The 24,000-nt window shown below is 47.9% G+C and overlaps 1 protein-coding gene across 1 annotated transcript in view; it reads right to left on the bottom strand.

The window, feature by feature from the left end:
* LOC129693412 (roundabout homolog 1-like) overlaps positions 1-24,000 on the bottom strand; it is a gene marked incomplete at its 3' end in the record, with an annotated part of 146,176 nt that overhangs the window by 118,380 nt on the left and 3,796 nt on the right. Inside the window, exon 2 of the mRNA XM_055630237.1 lies at positions 8,669-8,995. Coding sequence (XP_055486212.1) covers positions 8,669-8,995 — 327 coding nt within the window. The remainder of the gene's footprint in view (positions 1-8,668; positions 8,996-24,000) is intronic.

Here is a 24,000-nt window from a genome sequence, read left to right as displayed (position 1 = left end):
ACAACTCTCTGTGAGAAAAAAAGTGTTTCCTCGTCTCCGTTCTAAATGGCTTACCCCTTATTCTTAAACTGTGTGTGTGTGTGTGTGGCCCCTGGTTCTGGACTCCCCCAACATGTTTCCTGCCTCTAGCGTGTCCAAACCCTTAATAATCTTGTATGTTTCAATGAGACACCCTCTCATCCTTCTAAACTCCAGAGTGTACAAGCCCAGGGAGTGGGCGGGACAGAGATAGTGTATAGTCTGACTACATTCGATTTCTGTACCGCCCACTCCCCTCACATCAGTCGGAGGAAGGGTCTCGACCCGAAACGTCACCCATTCCTTCTCTCCAGAGATGCTGCCTGTCCCACTGAGTTACTCCAGCATTTTGTGTCAAACAGAATCTGCAGTTCCTTCCTGAACTGTTGATGGTGGGCAGATCAGTGGCTGTGATGGCCCGTGTGTTTGTGTCGCCAAACCAAGCCATGTTATAAGCATGAACTATCCGTGTTGTCTAACATACCATGCAACATACCCAAACCACCCCCTCCCCGGGCACTTTCCCATACAATCGCAGGAAATGCTACACCTGTCTCTTTACCTCCCCCCTCGACTCCATCCAAGGACCCAAGCAGTCGTTCCAGGTGCAGCAGAGGTTCACCTGCACCTCCTCCAACCTCATCTACTGCATCCGCTGCTCTACATCGGTGAGACCAAGCGCAGGCTTGGCGATCGCTTCGCCCAACACCTCCGCTCGGTTCGCACCAACCAACCTGATCTCCCGGTGGCTCAGCACTTCAACTCCCCCTCCCATTCCCAATCCGACCTTTCTGTCCTGGGCCTCCTCCACGGCCAGAGTGAGTCCCACCGCAAATTGGAGGAGCAGCACCTCATATTCCACTTGGGCAGTTTACACCCCAGCGGTATGAACATTGACTTCTCCAATTTCAGGTAGTCCCTGCTTTCTCCCTCCTTCCCCTCCCCTTCCCAGCTCCCCAACACAGCCCACTGTGTCTGCCTCTTCCTTTCTTCTTCCCTCCCCCCCCCCCCACTCCTACATCAGTCTGAGGAAGGGTCTCGACCCGAAACGTCGCCTATTCCTTCGCTCCATAGATGCTGCCTCACCCGCTGAGTTCCTCCAGCATTTCTGTCTACCTTCGATTTTTTTCCAGCATCTGCAGTTCTTTCTTAAACGAGTTACATGCACAGTTGGAATTCGAGCGAATAACTCCCTTTATAATCTCCGCAGCGTGCGATGCCCCCTGTCCCACTTAGGAAACCTGAACGGAGACCTCTGGAGACTTTGCGCCCCACCCAAGGTTTCCGTGCGGTTGCCGGAGGTTGCAGGTAGTGGAAGCAGGTAGTGGAGACTGACAAAAACCTCCGGGAACCGCACGGAAACCTTGGGTGGGGGGCGCAAAGTCTCCAGAGGTTTCCGTTCAGGTTTCCTAAGTGGGACAGGGGCATTACACGACACACACACACACCATGTAACGTTGACCCAGATTCTATCATTCCCCTTCACCCAGCATCAACAAGAGAAAGAATATCAACTTTTTGGAACATACTTTGCTTGAAGTAAAATCAGATCCATTATCAACAATAACAAAAGCTGCACAAATGACTCCGATCTCACAGAAACATCTTTTTGGAACGGGATCAGCAAAAATGTGCTTTGCCGGCCGGCTGCTAATCCCAAACAGAACCAGTCGAGCCTGTCACTGCCAAAAGCCTTCAACAGAGAGAAGGAGGATCTTAGAAACATAGACAATAGGTGCCATTCGGCCCTTCGAGCCTGCACCATTCGCCATTCAATATGATCATGGCTGATCATCCAACTCAGTATCCCATCCCTGCCTTCTCTCCATACCCCCTGATCCCTTTAGCCACAAGGGCCACATCTAATTGATTGATTTGATTGGTATCTCCCTCTTAAATATAGCCAATGAACTGGCCTCAACTACCTTCTGTGGCAGAGAATTCCAGAGATTCACCACTCTCTGTGTGAAAAAAATGTTTTCCTCATCTCGGTCCTAAAAGATTTCCCCCTTATCCTTAAACTGTGTGACCCCTTGTCCTGGACTTCCCCAACATCGGGAACAATCTTCCTGCATCTAGCCTGTCCAACCCTTTAGAATTTTATAAGTTTCTATAAGATCCCCCCCCCCTCAATCTTATAAATTCTAGCGAGTACAAGCCGAAACATAGACAATAGGTGCAGGAGTAGAGGCCATTCGGCCCTTCGAGCCTGCACCGCCATTCAATGTTATCATGGCTGATCATCCAACTCAGTATCCCATCCCTGCCTTCTCTCCATACCCCCTGATCCCTTTAGCCACAAGGGCCACACCTAACTCCCTCTTAAATATAGCCAATGAACTGTGTGGCCTCAACTACCTTCTGTGGCAGAGAGTTCCAGAGATTCACCACTCTCTGTGTGAAAAATGTTTTTCTTGTGAGAGTCAACTGGGTCGGGATAGGATGTGTAGGAAGGAACTGCAGACGGACGCTGATATCGAAGGTAGACACAAAATGCTGGAGTAACTCAGCGGGTGCAGCAGCATCTGTGGAGCGAAGGAAATAGGCAACGTTTCGGGCCGAAACCCTGAAGGAAATAGGCAACGTTTCGGGCCGAAACCCGGAAGGGTTTCGACCCGAAACGTTGCCTATTTCCTTTGCTCCATAGATGCTGCTGCACCCACTAGGCAATAGACAATGAGTGCAGGAGTAGAGGCCATTCGGCCCTTCGAGCCAGCACCGCCATTCAATGTGATCATGGCTGATCATCCTCAACCAGTACCCCGTTCCTGCCTTCTCCCCATATCCCCTGACTCCGCTATCTTTAAGAGCCCTATCTAGCTCTCTCTTGAAAGTAACCAGAGAACCGGCCTCCACCGCCCTCTGTGAGGCAGAGAATTCCACAGACTATTCCACAAGAGGCACAGAAATGCATCACCCTCTCTCGTTGCTCCCCCTCTTTGATACCTCCTGCCTATTTTGAGATTTTCCTTCAGCCACTTCCCCTTTGATCTCTCCTTTTCACACCTTACCCTTCCTTATCTCTGTGCCTCCCTCTCCCCCCCCCCCCCCCCCCCCCCCCTTGAGTGTCAGTCTGGTGAAGTCTGGTATCCAGATAGAAGATGGAGAGAGAGAGAGGGAAGGCATAGAAACATAGAAACATAGAAATTAGGCGCAGGAGTAGGCCATTCGGCCCTTCGAGCCTGCACCGCCATTCAATATGATCATGGCTGATCATCCAACTCAATATCCTGTACCTGCCTTCTCTCCATACCCCCTGATCCCCTTAGCCACAAGGGCCACATCTAACTCTTAAACCTCTTAAATATAGCCAATGAACTGTGGCCTCAACTACCCTCTGTGGCAGAGAGTTCCAGAGATTCACCACTCTCTGTGTGAAAAAAGTTCTCCTCATCTCGGCTTTAAAGGATTTCCCCCTTATCCTTAAGCTGTGACCCCCTTGTCCTGGACTTCCCTAACATCGGGAACAATCTTCCTGCATCTAGCCTGTCCAACCCCTTAAGAATTTTGTAAGTTTCTATAAGATCCCCTCTCAATTCTAGAGAGTATAAACCAAGTCTATGGTCTACTTGAAGTTAAGAGAAGTCAATGTTCATACCGCTGGGGTGTAAACTACCCAAGCGAAATATGAGTCTGAAGAAGGGTTTCGGTCCGAAACGTTGCCTATTTCCTTCGCTCCATAGATGCTGCTGCACCCGCTGAGTTTCTCCAGCAATTTTGTGTACCAAGCGAAATATGATCCCATTCCCAATCTGACCTTCCTGTCCTGGGAAGACAAAAATGCTGGAGAAACTCAGCAGGTGAGGCAGAGTTTCTCCAGCATTTTGGCCTATCTTCGATTTTTCCAGCATCTGCAGTTCCTGTCCTGGGCCTCCTACATTGTCAGAGTGAGGCCCAGCACAAATTGGAAGAGCAGCACCTCGTATATCGCTTGGGTAGCTTACACCCCAGCGGCATGAGCATTGACCTCTCTAACTTCACTTAGCCCTGGCTTTCCCTCTCTCTCCATCCTCCTCCCCCTTCCCAGTTTCCCCACCAGTCTCCGACTACATTCTATCTCTGTCCCGCCCATTCCCCCTGACATTCGTCTGAAGAAGGGGCTCGATTTGAGTATAGAAGTTGGGATGTAATGTTAAAATTGTACAAGGCGTTGGTGAGCACAATTCTGGAGTATGGTGTACAATTTTGGTCGCCCAATTATAGGAAGGATGTCAACAAAATAGAGAGAGTACAGAGGAGATTTACTAGAATGTTGCCTGGGTTTCAGCAACTAAGTTACAGAGAAAGGTTGAATAAGTTAGGTCTTTATTCTCTGGAGCGCAGAAGGTTAAGGGGGGACTTGATAGAGGTCTTTAAAATGATGAGAGGGATAGAGTTGATGTGGACAAGCTTTTCCCTTTGAGAATAGGGAAGATTCAAACAAGAGGACATAGAAACATAGAAATTAGGTGCAGGAGTAGAGGCCATTCGGCCCTTCGAGCCTGCACCGCCATTCAATATGATCATGGCTGATCATCCAACTCAGTATCCCGTACCTGCCTTCTCTCCATACCCTCTGATCCCCTTGGCCACAAGGGCCACATCTAACTCCCTCTTAAATATAGCCAATGAACTGGCCTCAACTACCCTCTGTGGCAGAGAGTTCCAGAGATTCACCACTCTCTGTGTGAAAAAAGTTCTCCTCATGATTTCAGAATTAAGGGACAGAAGTTTAGGGGTAATATGAGGGGGAACATCTTTACTCAGAGAGTGGTGGCGGTGTGGAATGAGCTTCCAGTGGAAGTGGTGGAGGCAGGTTCATTGGTATCATTTAAAAATAAATTGGATAGGCATATGGATGAGAAGGGAATGGAGGGTTATGGTATGAGTGCAGGCAGGTGGGACTAAGGGGAAAAAAAGTTGTTCGGCATGGACTTGTAGGGCCGGGATGGCCTGTTTCCGTGCTGTAATTGTTATATGGTTATATGATTAAATTATCTCCATGCTGGAATAAAGTGGGCGTGAAATAAACTCAACTTTCAGGCGACATGAAGGCCTGTCCCACTTAGGAGACTCTTTAGGCCCCTGTCAGGGACTACTTTGAATGGCATTCACCTACGCACCTGGCGACAGACATCCCACCACAACACCCACCACTGCAGAAATTGTCGCAACATGTTGAAAATCTTGTGGCAGACACCTGTTGTCGGCCGAAAAATCACCCAAGTGGGACAGGGCCCGGTAGAAGTAAAATGTCCTCAACTTTGTAAGCATTATGGGAGTAGGGTTAACACAACATAGAAACATAGAAATTAGGTGCAGGAGTAGAGGCCATTCGGCCCTTCGAGCCTGCACCGCCATTCAATATGATCATGGCTGATCATCCAACTCGGTATCCCGTACCTGCCTTCTCTCCATACCCCCTGATCCCCTTAGCCACAAGGGCCACATCTAACTCCCTCTTAAATATAGCCAATGAACTGGCCTCAACTACCCTCTGTGGCAGAGAGTTCCAGAGATTCACCACTCTCTGTGTGAAAAAAGTTCTTCTCATCTCGGTTTTAAAGGATTTCCCCTTTATCCTTAAGCTGTGACCCCTTGTCCTGGACTTCCCTAACATCGGGAACAATCTTCCTGCATCTAGCCTGTCCTACCCCTTAAGAATTTTGTAAGTTTCTATAAGATCCCCTCTCAATCTTCTAAATTCTAGAGAGTATAAACCAAGTCTATCCAGTCTTTCTTCATAAGACAGTCCTGACATCCCAGGAATCAGTCTGGTGAACCGTCTCTGTACTCCCTCTACGGCAATAATGTCCTTCCTCAGATTTGGAGACCAAAACTGTACGCAAACATGGAGGCCACAAGGATAGTAACATTAACTGCTCAACTTTGCAAAGTAGAAGCAAGGGGGAAAATCAGCTCAAAGCTGAGGCAAACGAGGAGAAAATGTAGGTCAAATTTGAAGCTGGCCAACACACTGGTCAACCTGAGGAGCATCGTGAATCTCTCGACCCGAGGAGCACCTTCAGCAACAGACTGGTTCCACCAAGATGCCACAGGAGATCCGTCTTCCCTCTGGCTATCAAACTGTACAACTAACACCTCCCCCGTCTGTTTTGGGCCCGACTGAGACTGACTCTTCCACCCCCAACACCAAATCTTTCCAAATCCCCCAATCCTTGCCACTCGTGACTTTAATTCCATCTTGGGGTTTGGCGACTATTGGCAGATGGATTTCACTCCTGGGATCAATAAAGTTCTGTTGTATCGTCAACGAAGGAGAAGTCAAACTCAGGCGACAGTGAGAGCCACAAAAACATAGAAACATAGACAATAGGTGCAGGAGTAGAGGCCATTCGGCCCTTCGAGCCTGCACCATTCGCCATTCAATATGATCATGGCTGATCATCCAACTCAGTATCCTGTACCTGCCTTCTCTCCATACCCTCTGATCCCCTTAGCCACAAGAGCCACATCTAACTCCCTCTTAAATATAGCCAATGAACTGGCCTCGACTACCCTCTGTGGCAGAGAATTCCAGAGATTCACCACTCTCTGTGTGAAAAAAAGTTCTTCTCATCTCGGTTTTAAAGGATTTCCCCCTTTATCCTTAAGCTGTGACCCCTTGTCCTGGACTTCCCCAACATCGGGAACAATCTTCCTGCATCTAGCCTGTCCAACCCCTTAAGAATTTTGTAAGTTTCTATAAGATCCCCTCTCAATCTCCTAAATTCTAGAGAGTATAAACCAAGTCTTTGGAGACCAAAACTGTACGCAATACTCCAGGTGTGGTCTCACCAAGACCCTGTACAACTGCAGTAGAACCTCCCTGCTCCTATACTCAAATCATTTTGCTATGAAAGCTAACATACCATTCGCTTTCTTTACTGCCTGCTGCACCTGCATGCCTACCTTCAATGACTGGTGTACCATGACACCCAGGCCTCGCTGCATCTCCCCCTTTCCCAATCGGCCACCATTTAGATAATAGTCTGCTTTCCCGTTTTTGCCACCTAAATGGATAACCTCACATTTATCCACATTATACTGCATCTGCCAAACATTTGCCCACTCACCCAGCCTATCCAAGTCACCTTGCAGTCTCCTAGCATCCTCCTCACACCTAACACTGCCCCCCAGCTTAGTGTCATCCGCAAACTTGGAGATATTGCCTTCAATTCCCTCATCCAGATCATTAATATATATTGTAAATAGCTGGGGTCCCAGCACTGAGCCTTGGGGTACCCCACTAGTCACTGCCTGCCATTGTGAAAAGGACCCGTTTACTCCTACTCTTTGCTTCCTGTTTGCCAGCCAGTTCTCTATCCACATCAATACTGAACCCCCAATGCCGTGTGCTTTAAGTTTGTATACTATACTATAAAGAGTAAAATGAGCAACATGGAGGCAAGATGGGAGTAAAATTAACCAATCCAGCCAACGTGGCGATAAATTATCCCAATGCTGAAGCAATTTAGGAGCGGGATCGGCTGAAGTTTTTGTAAAATCCACACAACTTTTGAAAGCAACGTTGGAGTGAAAGTTAATCTCAACCTTGAGGCAACGTCAGTGAAAATTCAGCTCAACTTTAAAGCAACAGAGAAGGTGTATTTAGGCAACACTGAACACACAAATATTAGTAAAATTAACAACATTGCAGTGAAATCAACTCAATTTAGACCCAGTCCGAGAACTGGAGCCAAACGTCAAACAGATGGCACCAGGACACAATAGACAATAGGTGCAGGAGGAGGCCATTCGGCCCCTCGAGCCTGCACCGCCATTCAATATGATCATGGCTGATCATCCAACTCAGTATCCCGTACATGCCTTCTCTCCATACCCTCTGATCCCCTTAGTCACAAGGGCCACATCTAACTCCCTCTTAAATATAGCCAATGAACTGTGGCCTCAACTACCCTCTGTGGCAGAGAGTTCCACAGATTCACCACTCTCTGTGTGAAAAAGGTTCTTCTCATCTCGGTTTTAAAGGATTTCCCCCTTATCCTTAAGCTGTGACCCCCTTGTCCTGGACTTCCCCAACATCGGGAGCAATCTTCCTGCATCTAGCCTGTCCAACCCCTTAAGAATTTTGTAAGTTTCTATAAGATCCCCTCTCAATCTCCTAAATTCTAGAGAGTATAAACCAAGTCTATCCAGTCTTTCTTCATAAGACAGTCCTGACATCCCAGGAATCAGTCTGGTGAACCTTCTCTCTATACTCCCTCTATGGCAATAATGTCCTTCCTCAGATTTGGAGACCAAAACTGTACGCAATACTCCAGGTGTGGTCTCACCAAGACCCTGTACAACTGCAGTAGAACCTCCCCGCTCCTATACTCAAATCCTCTATGGCAATAATGTCCTTCCTCAGATTTGGAGACCAAAACTGTACGCAATACTGCAGCAACAGCAGTGCAAGACTAGGGCAATATAGGAGTAAAACAAGGTTGACATTGCACGGGTAACATCAGTTCAACATTCCAAGCCACATTGAAGTAAAATCAGATCAACACTAAAGCAACATTAGGGTAATTACGTCACTGTATGTCATGTTGTTACTGGTGGTTGGAGCACCAAGGCTAATTCCTTGTATGTGAATTCTTGGCCAATAAACTTACTTACTTATCAGAATCAGAATCGCACTTTATTTGGCAAGTGGTCTACTTACGTGCCACCTCCAGAGAGGCATTGTGGCTGACGGCCTCGCCCAGGTAGTTGCGGGCCACGCACACGTAGCTGCCCTCGTCGGGCTTGGAGCGGCGCCCGTGGACGATACGCAGGAAGAAGAGCGACCCGCTGGACAGCATCAATCGGTGTGAGTTAGAGTCGTCCATATCCATCTCCACGCGCTCGCCGTCCTTGTACCACTCGATGGTGGGGCTGGGCCGGCCCTCCGCCTTGCAGTTCAGCGTGGCCGGCTCGCCCTTCGACACGATCAGGTCCGACGGGTGTTCGGTGATCCGCGGCGGGTAGTCCTCCTGACGCAGGCGAGATCCTGACGGGGGAGACAAGAGTTGGGAGAGTTTAATTACATTCACAAACCCCCCCCCACACACACTAGTATTACTGGTGCTGAGCAGAGCAAAGACGCTACAGCGAGCAAGATAGTCCACTCGACGAACAAGTCGCAATACGGTCACGGGCAGGATTCGCGGGTGATTTTCGGCCCCCATTTCCGTAACCGTCTCCCGTCTCCGCACCAAAGATCCCGTAGATCCCCGCAAAGATACTGGCGCAGAGACGGGAGACGGTTACGGGAACATCCTCGTAAAAATAAAAGTTATTTGGGAAAAATCTTCTCCTCATTTTCAGAATTTTAATTTATTAACACAAACTGTTCCCCCGCAACGTTGATTTCACTGCGAGTCGGGTCGGGTCGGGTTACTGTAATGGATGAAAAAAAGGCCCACGTTCCGCTCCGTTGCGTTCTACACGTCAGCCAGTTGCATTTAGCAGGAGTGGTCTATCTTGCTCCGCTATAGGATCTATGGTGGAGAGCATCACTTCAGAGCAGTGACAATAGACAATACACAGTGCTGAACTTCATCTCCCCACATCACGGTCTACATCACTCCTTTCCCTTATTCCTAACCAGTCTGAAGAAGGATCTCAATAGACAACAGACAACTGGTGCAGGAGTAGAGGCCATTCGGCCCTTCGAGCCAACACCGCCATTCAATGTGATCACGGCTGATCATCCCCAATCAGTACCCCGTTCCTGCCTTCTCCCCATATCCCCTGACTCCGCTATCTTTAAGAGCCCTATCCATTTTGAAAGTGTCCAGAGAACCAATAAGATCCCCTCTCATCCTTCTAAACTCCAGAGCGTACAAGCCCAGCCGCTCCATTCTCCAGTCTCGGCCCGAAACGTCACCCATTCCTTCTCTCCAGAGATGCTGCCTGTCCCGCTGAGTTACTCCAGCTTTTTGCCAGTCACCTACTAGCTACCAGGACCTCCAGATTCAGGGGCAGTTTCTTCCCGGCTGTTATCAGGCAACTGAACCATCCCACCACAACCAGAGAGCGGTCCTGAACTACTATCTACCTCATTGGTGACCCTCGGACTATCCTTGATCGGACTTTGCTGGCTTTACCTTGCACTAAACGTTATTCCCTTATCCTGTATCTGTACACTGTGGACGGCTCGATTGTAATCATGTGTTGTCTTTCCGCTGACTGGTTAGCGCGCGACAAAAGCTTTTCACTGTAACACCAAACCTAAACTAGAGGGCGGGCACGGTGGCGCAGCGGTAGAGTTGCTGCTTTACAGCACTTGCAGCGCCGGAGACCCAGGTTCGATCCCGACTACGGGCGCTGTCTGTGCGGAGTTTGCACGTTCTCCCCGTGGCGTGGGTTTTCCCACGAGAACTTCGGTTTCCTCCCACGCTCCAGAGGCGTGCAGGTTTGTAGGTTAATTGGCTTCGGTATAAATGTGTGTGTAGGATGGTGTTAGTGTGCGGGGATCGCTGGTCGGCACGGACTCGGTGGGGCCGAAGGGCCTGTTTCCGCGCTGTATCTCTAAACTAAACCATATGTGTAAGAAGGAACTGCAGGTGCTGGTTTACACTGAAGACAGACACAAAATGCTGGAGTAACTCTGGTGGGACAGCCAGCATCTCTGGATATGTTTTGGGCCGGGACCCTTCCTCACAGATTCTGAATGTCCTCCAGACATGCTGCCTGACCCTAGGCTGACCTGGACAGAGTGGACGTGGAGAGGATGATTCCACTAGTGGGAGAGTCTAGAGTCTAGGACCAGAGGTCACAGCCTCAGAATTAAAGGACATGCCTTCAGGAAGGAGATGAGGAGGAATTTATTCAGCCAGAGGGTGGAGAATCTGTGGAATTCATTGCCGCAGACAGTGGTGGAGGCCACAAGTCAGTTGATATTTTTAAGGCAGAGATAGATGGAGACTTGATTATCATTATTATATTTATTATATTTAATTCTTTATTTCGAACAGAATGAAAGAATAAAAAGCAAGTGTGAAGCAGCGCACACACAGAAACAAAACAAGAATATTTATAATGTGTCGTAAACAATATCTATAACTAAATGAAATCATATGTGTCCGACTCAGAGCAGGAAGAAGTCAAAGCTTATTAATTCCCAGACCTTATTCAACTGCTTATAATTATCTTATACAAATTCAGCAGCTATATGTGCACCATATGTACAACAGAAACATAGAAACATAGACAATAGGTGCAGGAGTAGAGGCCATTCGGCCCTTCGAGCCTGCACCGCCTTTCAATAAGATCACGGCTGATCATCCAACTCAGTATCCTGTACCTGCCTTCTCTCCATACGGGGATTTGGGGAGAAGGCAGGAACGGGGTACTGATTGGAATAGCTACTATCCCACAGCCATGATCACAGCTATATTTAAGAGGGTAGGTGAGGCCACACAGTTCATTGGCTATATTTAAGAGGGAGTTAGATGTGGCCATTGTGGCTAAGGGGATCAGGGGGTATGGAGAGAAGGCAGGTACGGGATACTGAGTTGGATGATCACCATGATCATATTGAATGGCGGTGCAGGCTCGAAGGGCCGAATGGCCTCCTCCCTGCACCTATTTTCTATGTTTCTACATCCTTTAATTCTGAGGCTGCGCTCTCTGGTCCTAGACTCTCCCACCAGTGGGGTTCAGGAATAGCTACTTCCCCACAGGCCATCAGGCTATTAAACCCGGCTCGGACAAAACTCTGAACATTAATCACCCATCATCTGTTATTTGTACATTTTATTTATTCATAGAAACATAGAAATTAGATGCAGGAAGTAGAGGCCATTCGGCCCTTCGAGCCTGCACCATTCGCCATTCACTATGATCATGGCTGATCATCCAACTCAGTATCCCATCCCTGCCTTCTCTCCATACCCCCTGATCCCTTTAGCCACAAGGGCCACATCTAACTCCCTCTTAAATATAGCCAATGAACTGTGTGGCCTCACCTACCTTCTGTGGCAGAGAATTCCACAGATTCACCACTCTCTGTGTGAAAAATGTTTTCCTCATCTCGGTCCTAAAAGATTTCCCCCTTATCCTTAAACTGTGTGTGTGTGGCCCCTAGTTCTGGACTTCCCCAACATCGGGAACAATCTTCCTGCATCTAGCCTGTCCAACCCCTTAAGAATTTTGTACGTTTCTATAAGATCCCCCCTCGATCTTCTAAATTCTAGCGAGTACAAGCCGAGTCTATCCAGTCTTTCTTCATATGAAAGTCCTGACATCCCAGGAATCAGTCTGGTGAACCTTCTCTGTACTCCCTTCCCTCTATGGCAAGAATGTCTTTCCAGCTATATGTACATCATATGTACAGCAGCAGCTATATGTACACCAAATTATTTACATTTTTGCACTAATCAAATATTTACAAAGCCATACAAAAAAAGAAAAAAGAAAAAACATTCATATACTTTACAGTATTTCTTAGTCATATATACAACCCACCACACTATAATCACCCTTCCCAGTACAATCAGTATAACAAATGCCGCACTCACAATCACCTATCCTCATCCCAATATCCTTTCAAACAAGTGTTTTTGTACATCTTTTTAAACTGAATTATGTTAGTGCTAAGTTTTTGGTCTCCTAATCTGAGGAAAGACATTCTTGCCGTAGAGGGAGTACAGAGAAGGTTCACCAGACTGATTCCTGGGATGGCAGGACTTTCATGTGAAGAAAGACTGGATAGACTCGGCTTGTACTCGCTAGAATTTAGAAGATCGAGGGGGGATCTTATAGAAACTTACAAAATTCTTAAGGGGTTGGACAGGCTAGATGCAGGAAGATTGTTCCCGATGTTGGGGAAGTCCAGGACAAGGGGTCACACAGCTTAAGGATAAGGGGGAAATCATTTAGGACACGAGATGAGGAAAACATTTTTCACACAGAGAGTGGCGAATCTGTGGAATAGGTGACGTTTCGGGTTGAGACCCAACTTCAGACCTGGGATGTCAGGACTTTCATATGAAGAAAGACTGGATAGACTCGGCTTGTACTCGCTAGAATTTAGAATTTAGATTGAGGGGGGGATGTTGTCCAGAACAAGGGGTCACACAGTTTAAGGATAAGGGGGAATTAAGTCTTTTAGGACCGAGATGAGAAAAACATTTTTTTTTTCACACAGAGAGTGGTGAATCTGTGGAATTCTCTGCCACAGAAGGCAGTTGAGGCCACACAGTTCATTGGCTATATTTAAGAGGGAGTTAGATGTGGCCCTTGTGGCTAAAGGGATCAGGGGGTATGGAGAGAAGGCAGGGATGGGATACTGAGTTGGATGACCAGCCATGATCATATTGAATGGCTGTGCAGGCTCGAAGGGCCGAATGGCCTCTACTCCTGCACCTATTTTCTATGTTAATCTGTTCCAGACCATTCCACAAATTCACACCACAGATTGCTATGCAAACACTTTTAAGAGCTGTTCTGTCATTGAGTTTTTATTTAAAATGATATTCCCCTCTCAAATTATATCTCACCCTGTCTTTCCATAAATAGTTTGTGTATATTTCCTGGAAGTAAATTATTTCTTGCTTTGTGCAGCCTTAAATTTAACCAGATCAGAGAACTTCAGTGTGTGTGACTTTAAGAATATTAAATTGGCATTTTCAAGATATCCAACGTTATTTATAATTCTTATTGCTTTTTTTGTAATGTGCATAACAGCTGTAGGTTAGTTTTGTAGGCATTACCCCACATCTCCACACAGTGGGTTAGAATCGGGTGTCAGAGGTTCTGGGGAGAAGGCAGGAGAATGTGGTTAGGAGGGAGAGATAGATCAGCCATGATTGAATGGCAGAGTAGACTCGATGGGCCGAATGGCCTAATTCTGCCCCTATCAGAGGGAGTGCAGAGACGGTTCACCAGACTGATTCCTGGGATGTCAGGACTGTCTTATGAAGAAAGACTGGATAGACTTGGTTTATACTCTCTAGAATTTAGAAGATTGAGAGGGGATCTTATAGAAACTTACAAAATTCTTAAGGGGTTGGACAGGCTAGATGCAGGGAGATTGCTCCCGATGTTGGGGAAGTCCAGGACAAGGGGTCACAGCTTAAGGATAAAGGGGAAATCCTTTAAAACCGAGATGAGAAGAACTTTTTTCACGCAGAGAGTGGTGAATTTCTGGAACTCTCTGCCACAGAGGGTAGTTGAGGCCACAGTTCATTGGCTATATTTAAGAGGGAGTTAGATGTGGCCCTTGTGGCTAAGGGGATCAGGGGGTATGGAGAGAAGGCAGGTACGGGATACTGAGTTGGACGATCAGCCATGATCATATTGAATGGCGGTGCAGGCTCGAAGGGCCGAATGGCCTCTACTCCTGCACCTAATTTCTATGTTTCTATGTTTCTATCACTCATGGTCTTATGACCGGCCGAGTTACTCCGGCACTTTGTGTCTTTTTCGGCCAAACCAACATCTGCAGTTCCTTCCGCAGTGGCCTGAGACGCAGAGTTCAAATCCCAGCACGACAGCTGTGGAATTTGAATTTCAAAAGAGTCAAACTAAAACCTGGGTTACACAAAAAAAGCTGGAGAAACTCAGAAGGAAATAGGCAACGTTTCGGGCCGAAACCCGTAAGGGTTTCGTCCCGAAACGTTGCCTATTTCCTTCGCTCCATAGATGCTGCTGCACCCGCTGAGTTTCTCCAGCATTTTTGTGTAACCTTCGATTCTCCAGCATCTGCAGTTCCCTCTTAAACAAACTAAAAGCTGGTATGAGTTAACTCTGACCACAATGTTAGACAGGGTCATGAGTGTCTAAGTGAGTCACTGCAAGCCTCCTGCAGCCAGACTCAAGACGCAGACCAAAATAAGTCTCTGTTCAACATAGAAACATAGACAATAGGTGCAGGAGTAGAGGCCATTCGGCCCTTCGAGCCTGCACCATTCGCCATTCAATATGATCATGGCTGATCATCCAACTCAGTATCCCGTACCTGCCTTCTCTCCATACCCCCTGATCCCTTTAGCCACAAGTGCCACATCTAACTCCCTCTTAAATATAGCCAATGAACTGTGTGGCCTCAACTACCCTCTGTGGCAGAGAGTTCCACAGATTCACCACTCTCTGTGTGAAAAAAGTTCTTCTCATCTCGGTTTTAAAGGGGGGATTTCCCCCTTATCCTTAAGCTGTGACCCCTTGTCCTGGACTTCCCCAACATCGGGAACAATCTTCCTGCATCTAGCCTGTCCAACCCCTTGAGAATGTTGTAAGTTTCTATAAGATCTTCTCTCAATCTTCTAAATTCTAGAGAGTATAAACCGAGTCTGTCCAGTCTTTCTTCATAAGACAGTCCTGACATCCCAGGAATCAGTCTGGTGAACCTTCTCTGTACTCCCTCTATGGCAAGAATGTCTTTCCTCAGATTAGGAGACCAAAACTGTACGCAATACTCCAGGTGTGGTCTCACCAAGACCCTGTACCAGGCTTTAGACATTACTTTGGAGATGTGGCAGGGGGTATGGAGAGAAGGCAGGGATGGGATACTGAGTTGGATGATCAGCCATGATCATATTGAATGGCGAATGGTGCAGGCTCGAAGGGCCGAATGGCCTCTACTCCTGCACCTATTGTCTATGTTTCTATGTTTCTCCAGAGATGCTGCCCCCTGACCCGCTGAGTTACTCCAGCACTCTGCAGTTTATCGAACACATAAACTAGACCAAAGCTCCTCTACAATAGACTTCCAAATTCCAGGAAAAACCACATGGATGCAGTTTATCCAACACATAAACTAGACCAACGCTCCTCTACAATAGACTTCCAAATTCCAGGAAAAACCACAAGAGGAGAAACAGCAACAATGTTTGTTGACTATAAATACCAAACATAAGTACTTATTTACACAGATATTAAAAAATATTTGACAATGCCCAGAGGGAGCGGAAAGGAGACAGATGCCTCGTTTATCTGCACTAATGGCCGCAGAAGTCTCTGACCTTGGAAGGGCTGGATCGTAAAGATTCTTCCAGAAACTTCTACGGACAATTTATTGGGTCACAGGAATGAAGGGGGAGTGCGGTGGGATTGTAAAAAGAAAGTAGACTTGGATTTTGAATTTAGTTTAGTTTGGTTTAGAGATACAGTAGGGAAACAGGCCATTCGGCCCACTGAGTCCGTGCCGACCAGCGATCCCCGCACACTGACACTATCCTGCACACACACACACGCACACACACGCACACACACACACACAGCACACACACACACACACGCACACACACGCACACAGGACAATTTGTCATTTCTACCGAAGCCAAATGGACAATAGACAACAGGTGCAGGAGTAGAGGCCATTCGGCCCTTCGAGCCAGCACCGCCATTCAATGTGATCATGGCTGATCATCCCCAATCAGTACCCCGTTCCTGCCTTCTCCCCATATCCCCTGACTCCGCTATCTTTAAGAGCCCTATCTAGCTCTCTCTTGAAAGCATCCAGAGAACCGGCCTCCACCGCCCTCTGTGAGGCAGAGAATTCCACAGACTCACCACTCTCCGTGAGAAAAAGCGTTTCCTTGTCTCCGTTCTAAATGGCTTACCCCTTATTCGTAAACCTACAAACCTGCACGCCTTTGGAGTGCGGGAGGAAACCGGAGCACCCGGAGAAAACCCCTCGCAGGTCACGGGGAGAAGGTTCAGACGGCACCCGTGGTCAGGATCGAACCGTGATCTTTGGGGCTGTGAGGCAGCAACTCTACCGCTGCACCACCTCGTTGGGCTGGCTGGTTAGAGAGGCCTGACGTTGCACAAGGCCTACAAACCCATGAGGCCTCAAACCACAGGCCCAACGACTGCAAAAAACTTCAAAACCGCACCCGTCTGCTGCCCGATCCCAGCCAAAAATGGAAATATCGGCAGCAAAAATAGAAAACGAGAATTAATTTAAAACAGGCCACCAAATAAAAGATAGTTGAAAGAGTGAGCGCTCTCCCACATTCATTAAACGGCGTCTGTGTACAAGAGTTCAGCTTAGTTTAGTGATACAGTGTGAAAACAGGCCCTTCGGCCCACTAGGTCCGTGCCGACCAGCGATCCCGCCCCACACACTAACACACACACACACACACACACACACACACACACACACACGTACACACACACAAACACACACACACACACCGCCCACCCACACACACACACACACACACACACACACACACACACACACACACACACACACACACACACACACACACACACACACACACACACACACACACACACACACACACACACACACACACACACACACACACACACACACACACACACACACACACACAGACAGACACACACACACACACCACACACACACACACACACACACACACACACAGACACACACACACACACACACACACAAGGGACAATTTTACATTTACTCCAAGCCAATTAACCTACAAACCTGGACGTCTTTAGAAACATAGAAATTAGGAGCAAGAATAAAGGCCATTCGGCCCTTCGAGCCTGCACCGCCATTCAATATGATCATGGCTGATCATCCAACTCAGTATCCCGTACCTGCCTTCTCTCCATACCCCCTGATCCCTTTAGCCACAAGGGCCACATCTAACTCCCTCTTAAATATAGCCAATGAACTGTGTGGCCTTGACTACCCTCTGTGGCAGAGAGTTCCAGAGATTCACCACTCTCTGTGTGAAAAAAGTTCTTCTCGTCTCGGTTTTAAAGGATTTCCCCCTTATCCTTAAACTGTGTGACCCCTTGTCCTGGATTTCCCCAACATCGGGAGCAATCTTTGTCATTTTGTCACTTGTGGGCGGAGCACCAAGGCAAATTCCTTGTATGTGAATACTTAACCAGATAACCATATAACAATTACAGCACGGAAACAGGCCATCTCGGCCCTTCTAGTCCGTGCCGAACACGTATTCTCCCCTAGTCCCATCTACCTGCGCTCAGACCATAACCCTCCATTCCTTTCCCGTCCATATAACTATACAATTTATTTTTAAATGATAAAAACGAACCTGCCTCGACCACTTCCACTGGAAGCTCATTCCACACAGCCACCACTCTCTGAGTAAATAAGTCCCCCCTCATGTTGCCCCTAAACTTCTGTCCCTTAATTCTCAAGTCATGTCCCCTTGTTTGAATCTTCCCTACTCTCAATGGGAAAAGCTTGTCCACTTGGCCAATAAACTTATTAATTCATTCTTTAGTTTAGTTTAGACATACAGTGTACAAACAGGCCCTTCGGCCCACCGAGTCCGTGCCGACCAGCGATCCCCGCACACTAACACCATCCTACACACACACTTGGGACATTATTTACATTTACACCAAGCCAATTAACCTTCAACCCTGTACGTGTTTGGAGTTTAGGGGGAACCCGAAGATCTCAGAGAAAACCCACGCAGGTCAACGGGGAGAGCGTGCAAACTCCGTACAGACAGCGCCCGTGGTCGGGATCGAACCGGGGCCTCTGGCGCTGTGAGGCGGCAACTCTACCGCTGCGCCACCATTAACATTCCCTTGGTCCCAAGGTGTAAATAGTTGAATGGTTTACAGTAGAGTCTTTCATGGGTTTAGTAAGACAAATACATCCATCCTCCAGCTTCATATCGGTGGCTGCAGTCAGCTATTTAAGGGGTTAGGGTTGGAATCTCTTTGGGAATGGAATGCAGGAGATCTATTTCTTTTCCCTCACCATCTCTGGTGCTTCTTCTAAGCCAGGGGTGAGGTGGACGAAAGACCAGCAGATGCTGGTTTAAATCGAAGATAGACACAAAACGCTGGAGTAACTCAGCGGGACAGGCAGCGTCTCTGGAGAGAAGGGATGGGTGGCCGTTTCAGGGTCGTGTCTGAAGCCTGAATGGAGTGGCTGGGCTTGTAGACATCAGTCTATGAAAGTAAGCATGCAGGTACAGCAGGCAGTGAAGAAAGCCAATGGCATGTTGGCCTTTATAACAAGAGGAATCAAATATAGGAGCAAAGAGGTCCTTCTGCAGTTGTACAGGGCCCTAGTGAGACCACACCTGGAGTATTGTGTACAGTTTTGGTCCCCTAATTTGAGGAAGGACATTCTTGCTATTGAGGGAGCCCAGCGTAGGTTCACCAGGTTAATTCCCGGGATGGTGGGACTGTCATATGCTGAGAGAATGGAGCGGCTGTGGGCTTGTACACTCTGGAGTTTAGAAGGATGAGAGGGAATCTTAATGAAACATAAGATTATTAAGGGCTTGGACACGCTAGAGGCAGGAAACATGTTCCCGATGTTGGGGGAGTCCAGAACCAGGGGCCACACACACAGTTTAAGAATAAGGGGTAAGCCATTTAGGACGGAGACGAGGAAACGCTTTTTCCCCACAGAGAGTTGTGAGTTTGTGGAATTCTCTGCCTCAGAGGGCGGTGGAGGCCGGTTCTCTGGATATTTTCAAGAGAGAGCTAGATAGGGCTCTTAAAGATAGCGGAGTCAGGGGATATGGTGAGAAGGCAGGAACGGGGCACTGATTGTGGATGATCAGCCGTGATCACATTGAATGGCGGTGCTGGCTCGAAGGGCCGAATGGCCTCTACTCCTGCACCTGTTGTCCATTGTCTATCCCCCTCCCTCGATTCCTTGTTCACTCCCACAGCTCGACTCTGTTACCTGGGCCTAGTCCCCACCTCCTCCCCTCCCTCCCTGCTCGCTCCCTCTGTACTTCACACCAGACGCCAATTAACAAATCTAATCCCCTTCAGACAATGGAGGGTTTTTTGGATCAGTTTGCCAGCAGTCGGCCCAGGGAGTGGATGCTCTTTTCACCCACGCACGCACCGCTCTCTGCACACACACACACACACACACACTGTTCCCCACACAAACATACACACCCACACCGCTCCCCGCACACTCACTCACACACACACACACGCACCGCACCGCTGAACAAGAACACACACACACACACTCCACACACACACCGCTCCACACTCACACACACACCCCTCCACACACACACACTTACACACACACACACACACACACCTCTCACACACACACACACCTCTCCACACACACTCACGCTCACACACACACACACACACACACGCACACACACACACACGTACACACACACACGCACACACACACACGTACACACACACAGACACACACACACACACACACACACACGTACACACGTACACACACACACACAGACACGTACACACACACACGTACACACACACGTACACACACACACACACACACACACACACACGTACACACACACACACACGCAGCTCCCGTTCCTTCTCTTCACCGTTCTACCTCTTCAGTATCTACACGTGTGGGCGCCCGCACGCAAAGTAAAATATTGACCAACACGGATTAAAAGCCCAAGGTAGACACAACACGCCGGAGTAACTCAGCGGGACCGGGAGCATCTCTGGGGGGGAAGGGGAGAAGGAACGGGCGACGTTTCGGGTCGAGACCCTACTCCGGCATCTCGGATCACAGAGGGATACAGGACAGAAACACACTGACCAGTAGCCACCCCGTTACATTATCTCCGGAGTTGTGGGTCGAGACCCTCACGTTTGAAGAAGGGTCTCGACCCGAAACTTTGCCCGTCCATAGAAACACAGACAATAGATGCAGGAGGCCATTCGGCCCTTCGTGCCAGCACCGCCATTCATTGTGATCATGGCTGATCGTTCTCTCCATAGATGCTGCCTGGCCCGCTGGGTTACTAACTGTCACTGTGTGTCATGTTGTCACTTGCGGGCAGAGCACCAAGGCAAATTCCTTGTATGTGAATACTTGGCCAATAAACTTATTATTCATTCATAATTGAGATATATAGATATATACACACACACACGCACACTCACATATATACATATATATATATATATATATATAATACTTTTTTCCATTTATTATATTGTTTAGAGTACTATGTTTACATATTCTGTATATAAATAATATATACATATGCGTGAGTGCGTGTCTATATATATATATAAATAAATATATGCGTGTATATATATGTGTGCGTATACCGTATGTGTGTGTGTGTATACTGTATGTGTGTGCATATTCTGTATGGGTGTTACGTCTATGTGTGTATATACTGTATGTGTGTGTATGTATACTGTATGTGTGTGTGTATATATGTGTGTGTGTGTATATATATGTGTGTGTGTGTATATTTATGTGTATATGTATATGTGTGTGCGTATATATATGTGTGTGTATATATGTGTGTGTGTGTGTGTGTGTGTGTGTATATATGTGTGTGTGTATACGTATGTGTGTGTGTATATATATATGTGTGTGTGTGTGTGTGTGTGTATATGTATGTGTGTGTGTGTATATATCTGTGTGTATGTGTGTGTGTGTATATATGTGTATATATGTGTGTGTGTGTGTGTATACTGTATGTGTGTGTGTATATAAATGAATGAATAAGGCCAAGTATTCACATACAAGGAATTTGCCTTGGTGCTCCGCCCGCAAGTGGCAATATGACGCACAGTGACAGTTAGGAATGACACATAAAAAATTAAAAATAAAACATTATTGATGAAACATGTGACCCCGCGTGTGTGGACAGATTCAAAAAGCCGGAGTAACTCAGCGGGACAGGCAGCATCTCTGGGGAGAAGGGATGGGTGACGTTTCGGGTCGAGACCTTTCCTCAGACATAATTACAAAGATCTATCTGATCTTAATTGCATTGGAGTTAGATAAGTTTAACACAGTCGCGCCTCTTTAAGAAGTCCCTTCCGTTTTCTCCATTTTGTAATCTACAGATGGTGATAAATTGGGATTGGAAGGTGGACAAACAGACAGGAAGGGATCAGCAGCGATTGTGCGATGTTTGGCTTGGCCTCGCCGAGTTAAACCCTTTATCTATGCGGGAGATTAGACACAGGGCCAGGGTTTCCTTTAGACAGACACAAAATGCTGGAGCAACTCAGCGGGACAGGCAGCATCACTGGAGAGAAGGGATGGGTGATGTTTTTGAATGAAAGGAGGTCGTGCCCTGAAACGTCAACCATTCCTTCTCTCCAGAGATGCTGCCTGTCCCGTTGAGTTACTCCTGCATTTTATAGACAATAGACAATAGGTGCAGGAGTAGAGGCCATTCGGCCCTTCGAGCCAGCACCGCCATTCAATAAACAATAGACAATAGGTGCAGGAGTAGAGGCCATTCAGCCCTTCGAGCCAGCACCGCCATTCAATAAACAATAGACAATAGGTGCAGGAGTAGTACCACGGGTTTTAACGGAAGGTGACCTCAGCCTAGGTCAAGGGGCAGCTGCACATGGTCACATTCATTGTACAACAGACAACAGGTGCAGGAGTAGAGGCCATTCGGCCCTTCGAGCCAGCACCGCCATTCAATGTGATCATGGCTGATCATCCCCAATCAGTACCCCGTTCCTGCCTTCTCCCCATATCCCCTGACTCCGCTATCTTTAAGAGCCCTATCTAGCTCTCTCTTGAAAGTCATTTTGTGTCCATCTTGTAAACCAGCATCTGCAGTTCCTTCCTGCACAGTTTAGTTTAGAGATACAGCGCGGAAACAGGCCCTTCGGCCCACCGGGTCCGTGCCAACCAGCGATCCCTGCACACTAACACTATCCTACACACACGCCAGGGACAATTTAACATTTTTATTAACCTGAAAAAAAACCTGCCCGTCTTTGGGAGCGCGGGAGGAAACCGAAGATCTCGGAGACAAAACGCACGCAGGTCACGGGGAGAACGTGCAAACTCTGTACAGCCAGCGCCCGTAGTTGGGATCGAACCCGGGTCTCTGGCGCTGTGAGGCAGCAACTCTACCGCTGCGAGCAAAGCAAGCTTTGTGTCCGAACTGTGTCCCCCTCAGTTTAACCAGCGATGTTTTGGGTGGAGACCCTTCTTCACACCCCAAGGTCGGGCGGGGGAGAGGAGACGGGCGAGGGCTCACTCAACAATCAGGAGGAGTTTAGAAGGATGAGAGGGGATCTCATTGAAACATATATAAGATTATTAAGGGATTGGACACGCTAGAGGCAGGAAACATGTTCCGGATGTTGGGGGAGTCCAGAACCAGGGGCCACACACACACAGTTTAAGCATAAGGGGTAAGCCATTTAGAACGGAGACGAGGAAACACTTTTTCTCACAGAGAGAGTTGTGAGTCTGTGGCATTCTCTGCCTCAGAGGTCGGTTCTCTGGATACTTTCAAGAGAGAGCTAGATAGGGCTCTTAAAGATAGCGGAGTCAGGGGATATGGGGAGAAGGCAGGAACGGGGTACTGATTGGGGATGATCAGCCGTGATCGCATTGAATGGCGGTGCTGGCTCGAAGGGCCGAATGGCCTCTACTCCTGCACCTGTTGTCTATTGTCTATTGCATCTATGGAGCGAAGGAATAGGCCACGTTTCGTGAGGCAGCATCTATGGAGCGAAGGAATAGGTGACGTTTCGGGTCGAGACCCTTACGGGTCTCGGCCCGAAACGTCACCTACTCCTTCGCTCCATAGATGCTGCCTCACCCGCTGAGTTTCTCCAGCATTTTTGTCTACCTTCGATTTTCCAGCATCTGCAGTTCCTTCTTAAACACTAATCTTCCATCTATCGATATGGGGGAGAAGGCAGGAACGGGGTACTGATTGGGGATGATCAGCCATGATCACATTGAATGGCGGTGCTGGCTCGAAGGGCCTACTCTGTCCATGTTTCTAAATGGTTTAAAATGACAGGAGAAGCGGGAACTGATCCTCCCTCAGTGCTGAGGACAATTACAAAAGGCAAATTGATTTAAGGTGAAGGGATGAAATTGGACGAGGAGATAGTAGCTCAGTCATCGTGGCAAGTATCTGGAGACCCTCTGGAGACATAATACTGAGGCTCTAGGAGGTGCTGGTTGGACCACATCTGGAGTATTGTGAGCAGTTTTGGGCCACATATGGCAATAGACAATACGTGCAGGAGTAGAGGCCATTCGGCCCTTCGAGCCAGCACCGCCATTCAATGTGATCACGGCTG

Source organism: Leucoraja erinacea, unplaced genomic scaffold (assembly GCF_028641065.1).
Source record: "Leucoraja erinacea ecotype New England unplaced genomic scaffold, Leri_hhj_1 Leri_286S, whole genome shotgun sequence".
Lineage (NCBI taxonomy): Eukaryota > Metazoa > Chordata > Chondrichthyes > Rajiformes > Rajidae > Leucoraja > Leucoraja erinaceus.
Note: the sequence above shows the minus strand (reverse complement) of the source record. Positions and strands in the feature narration are given on the sequence as shown.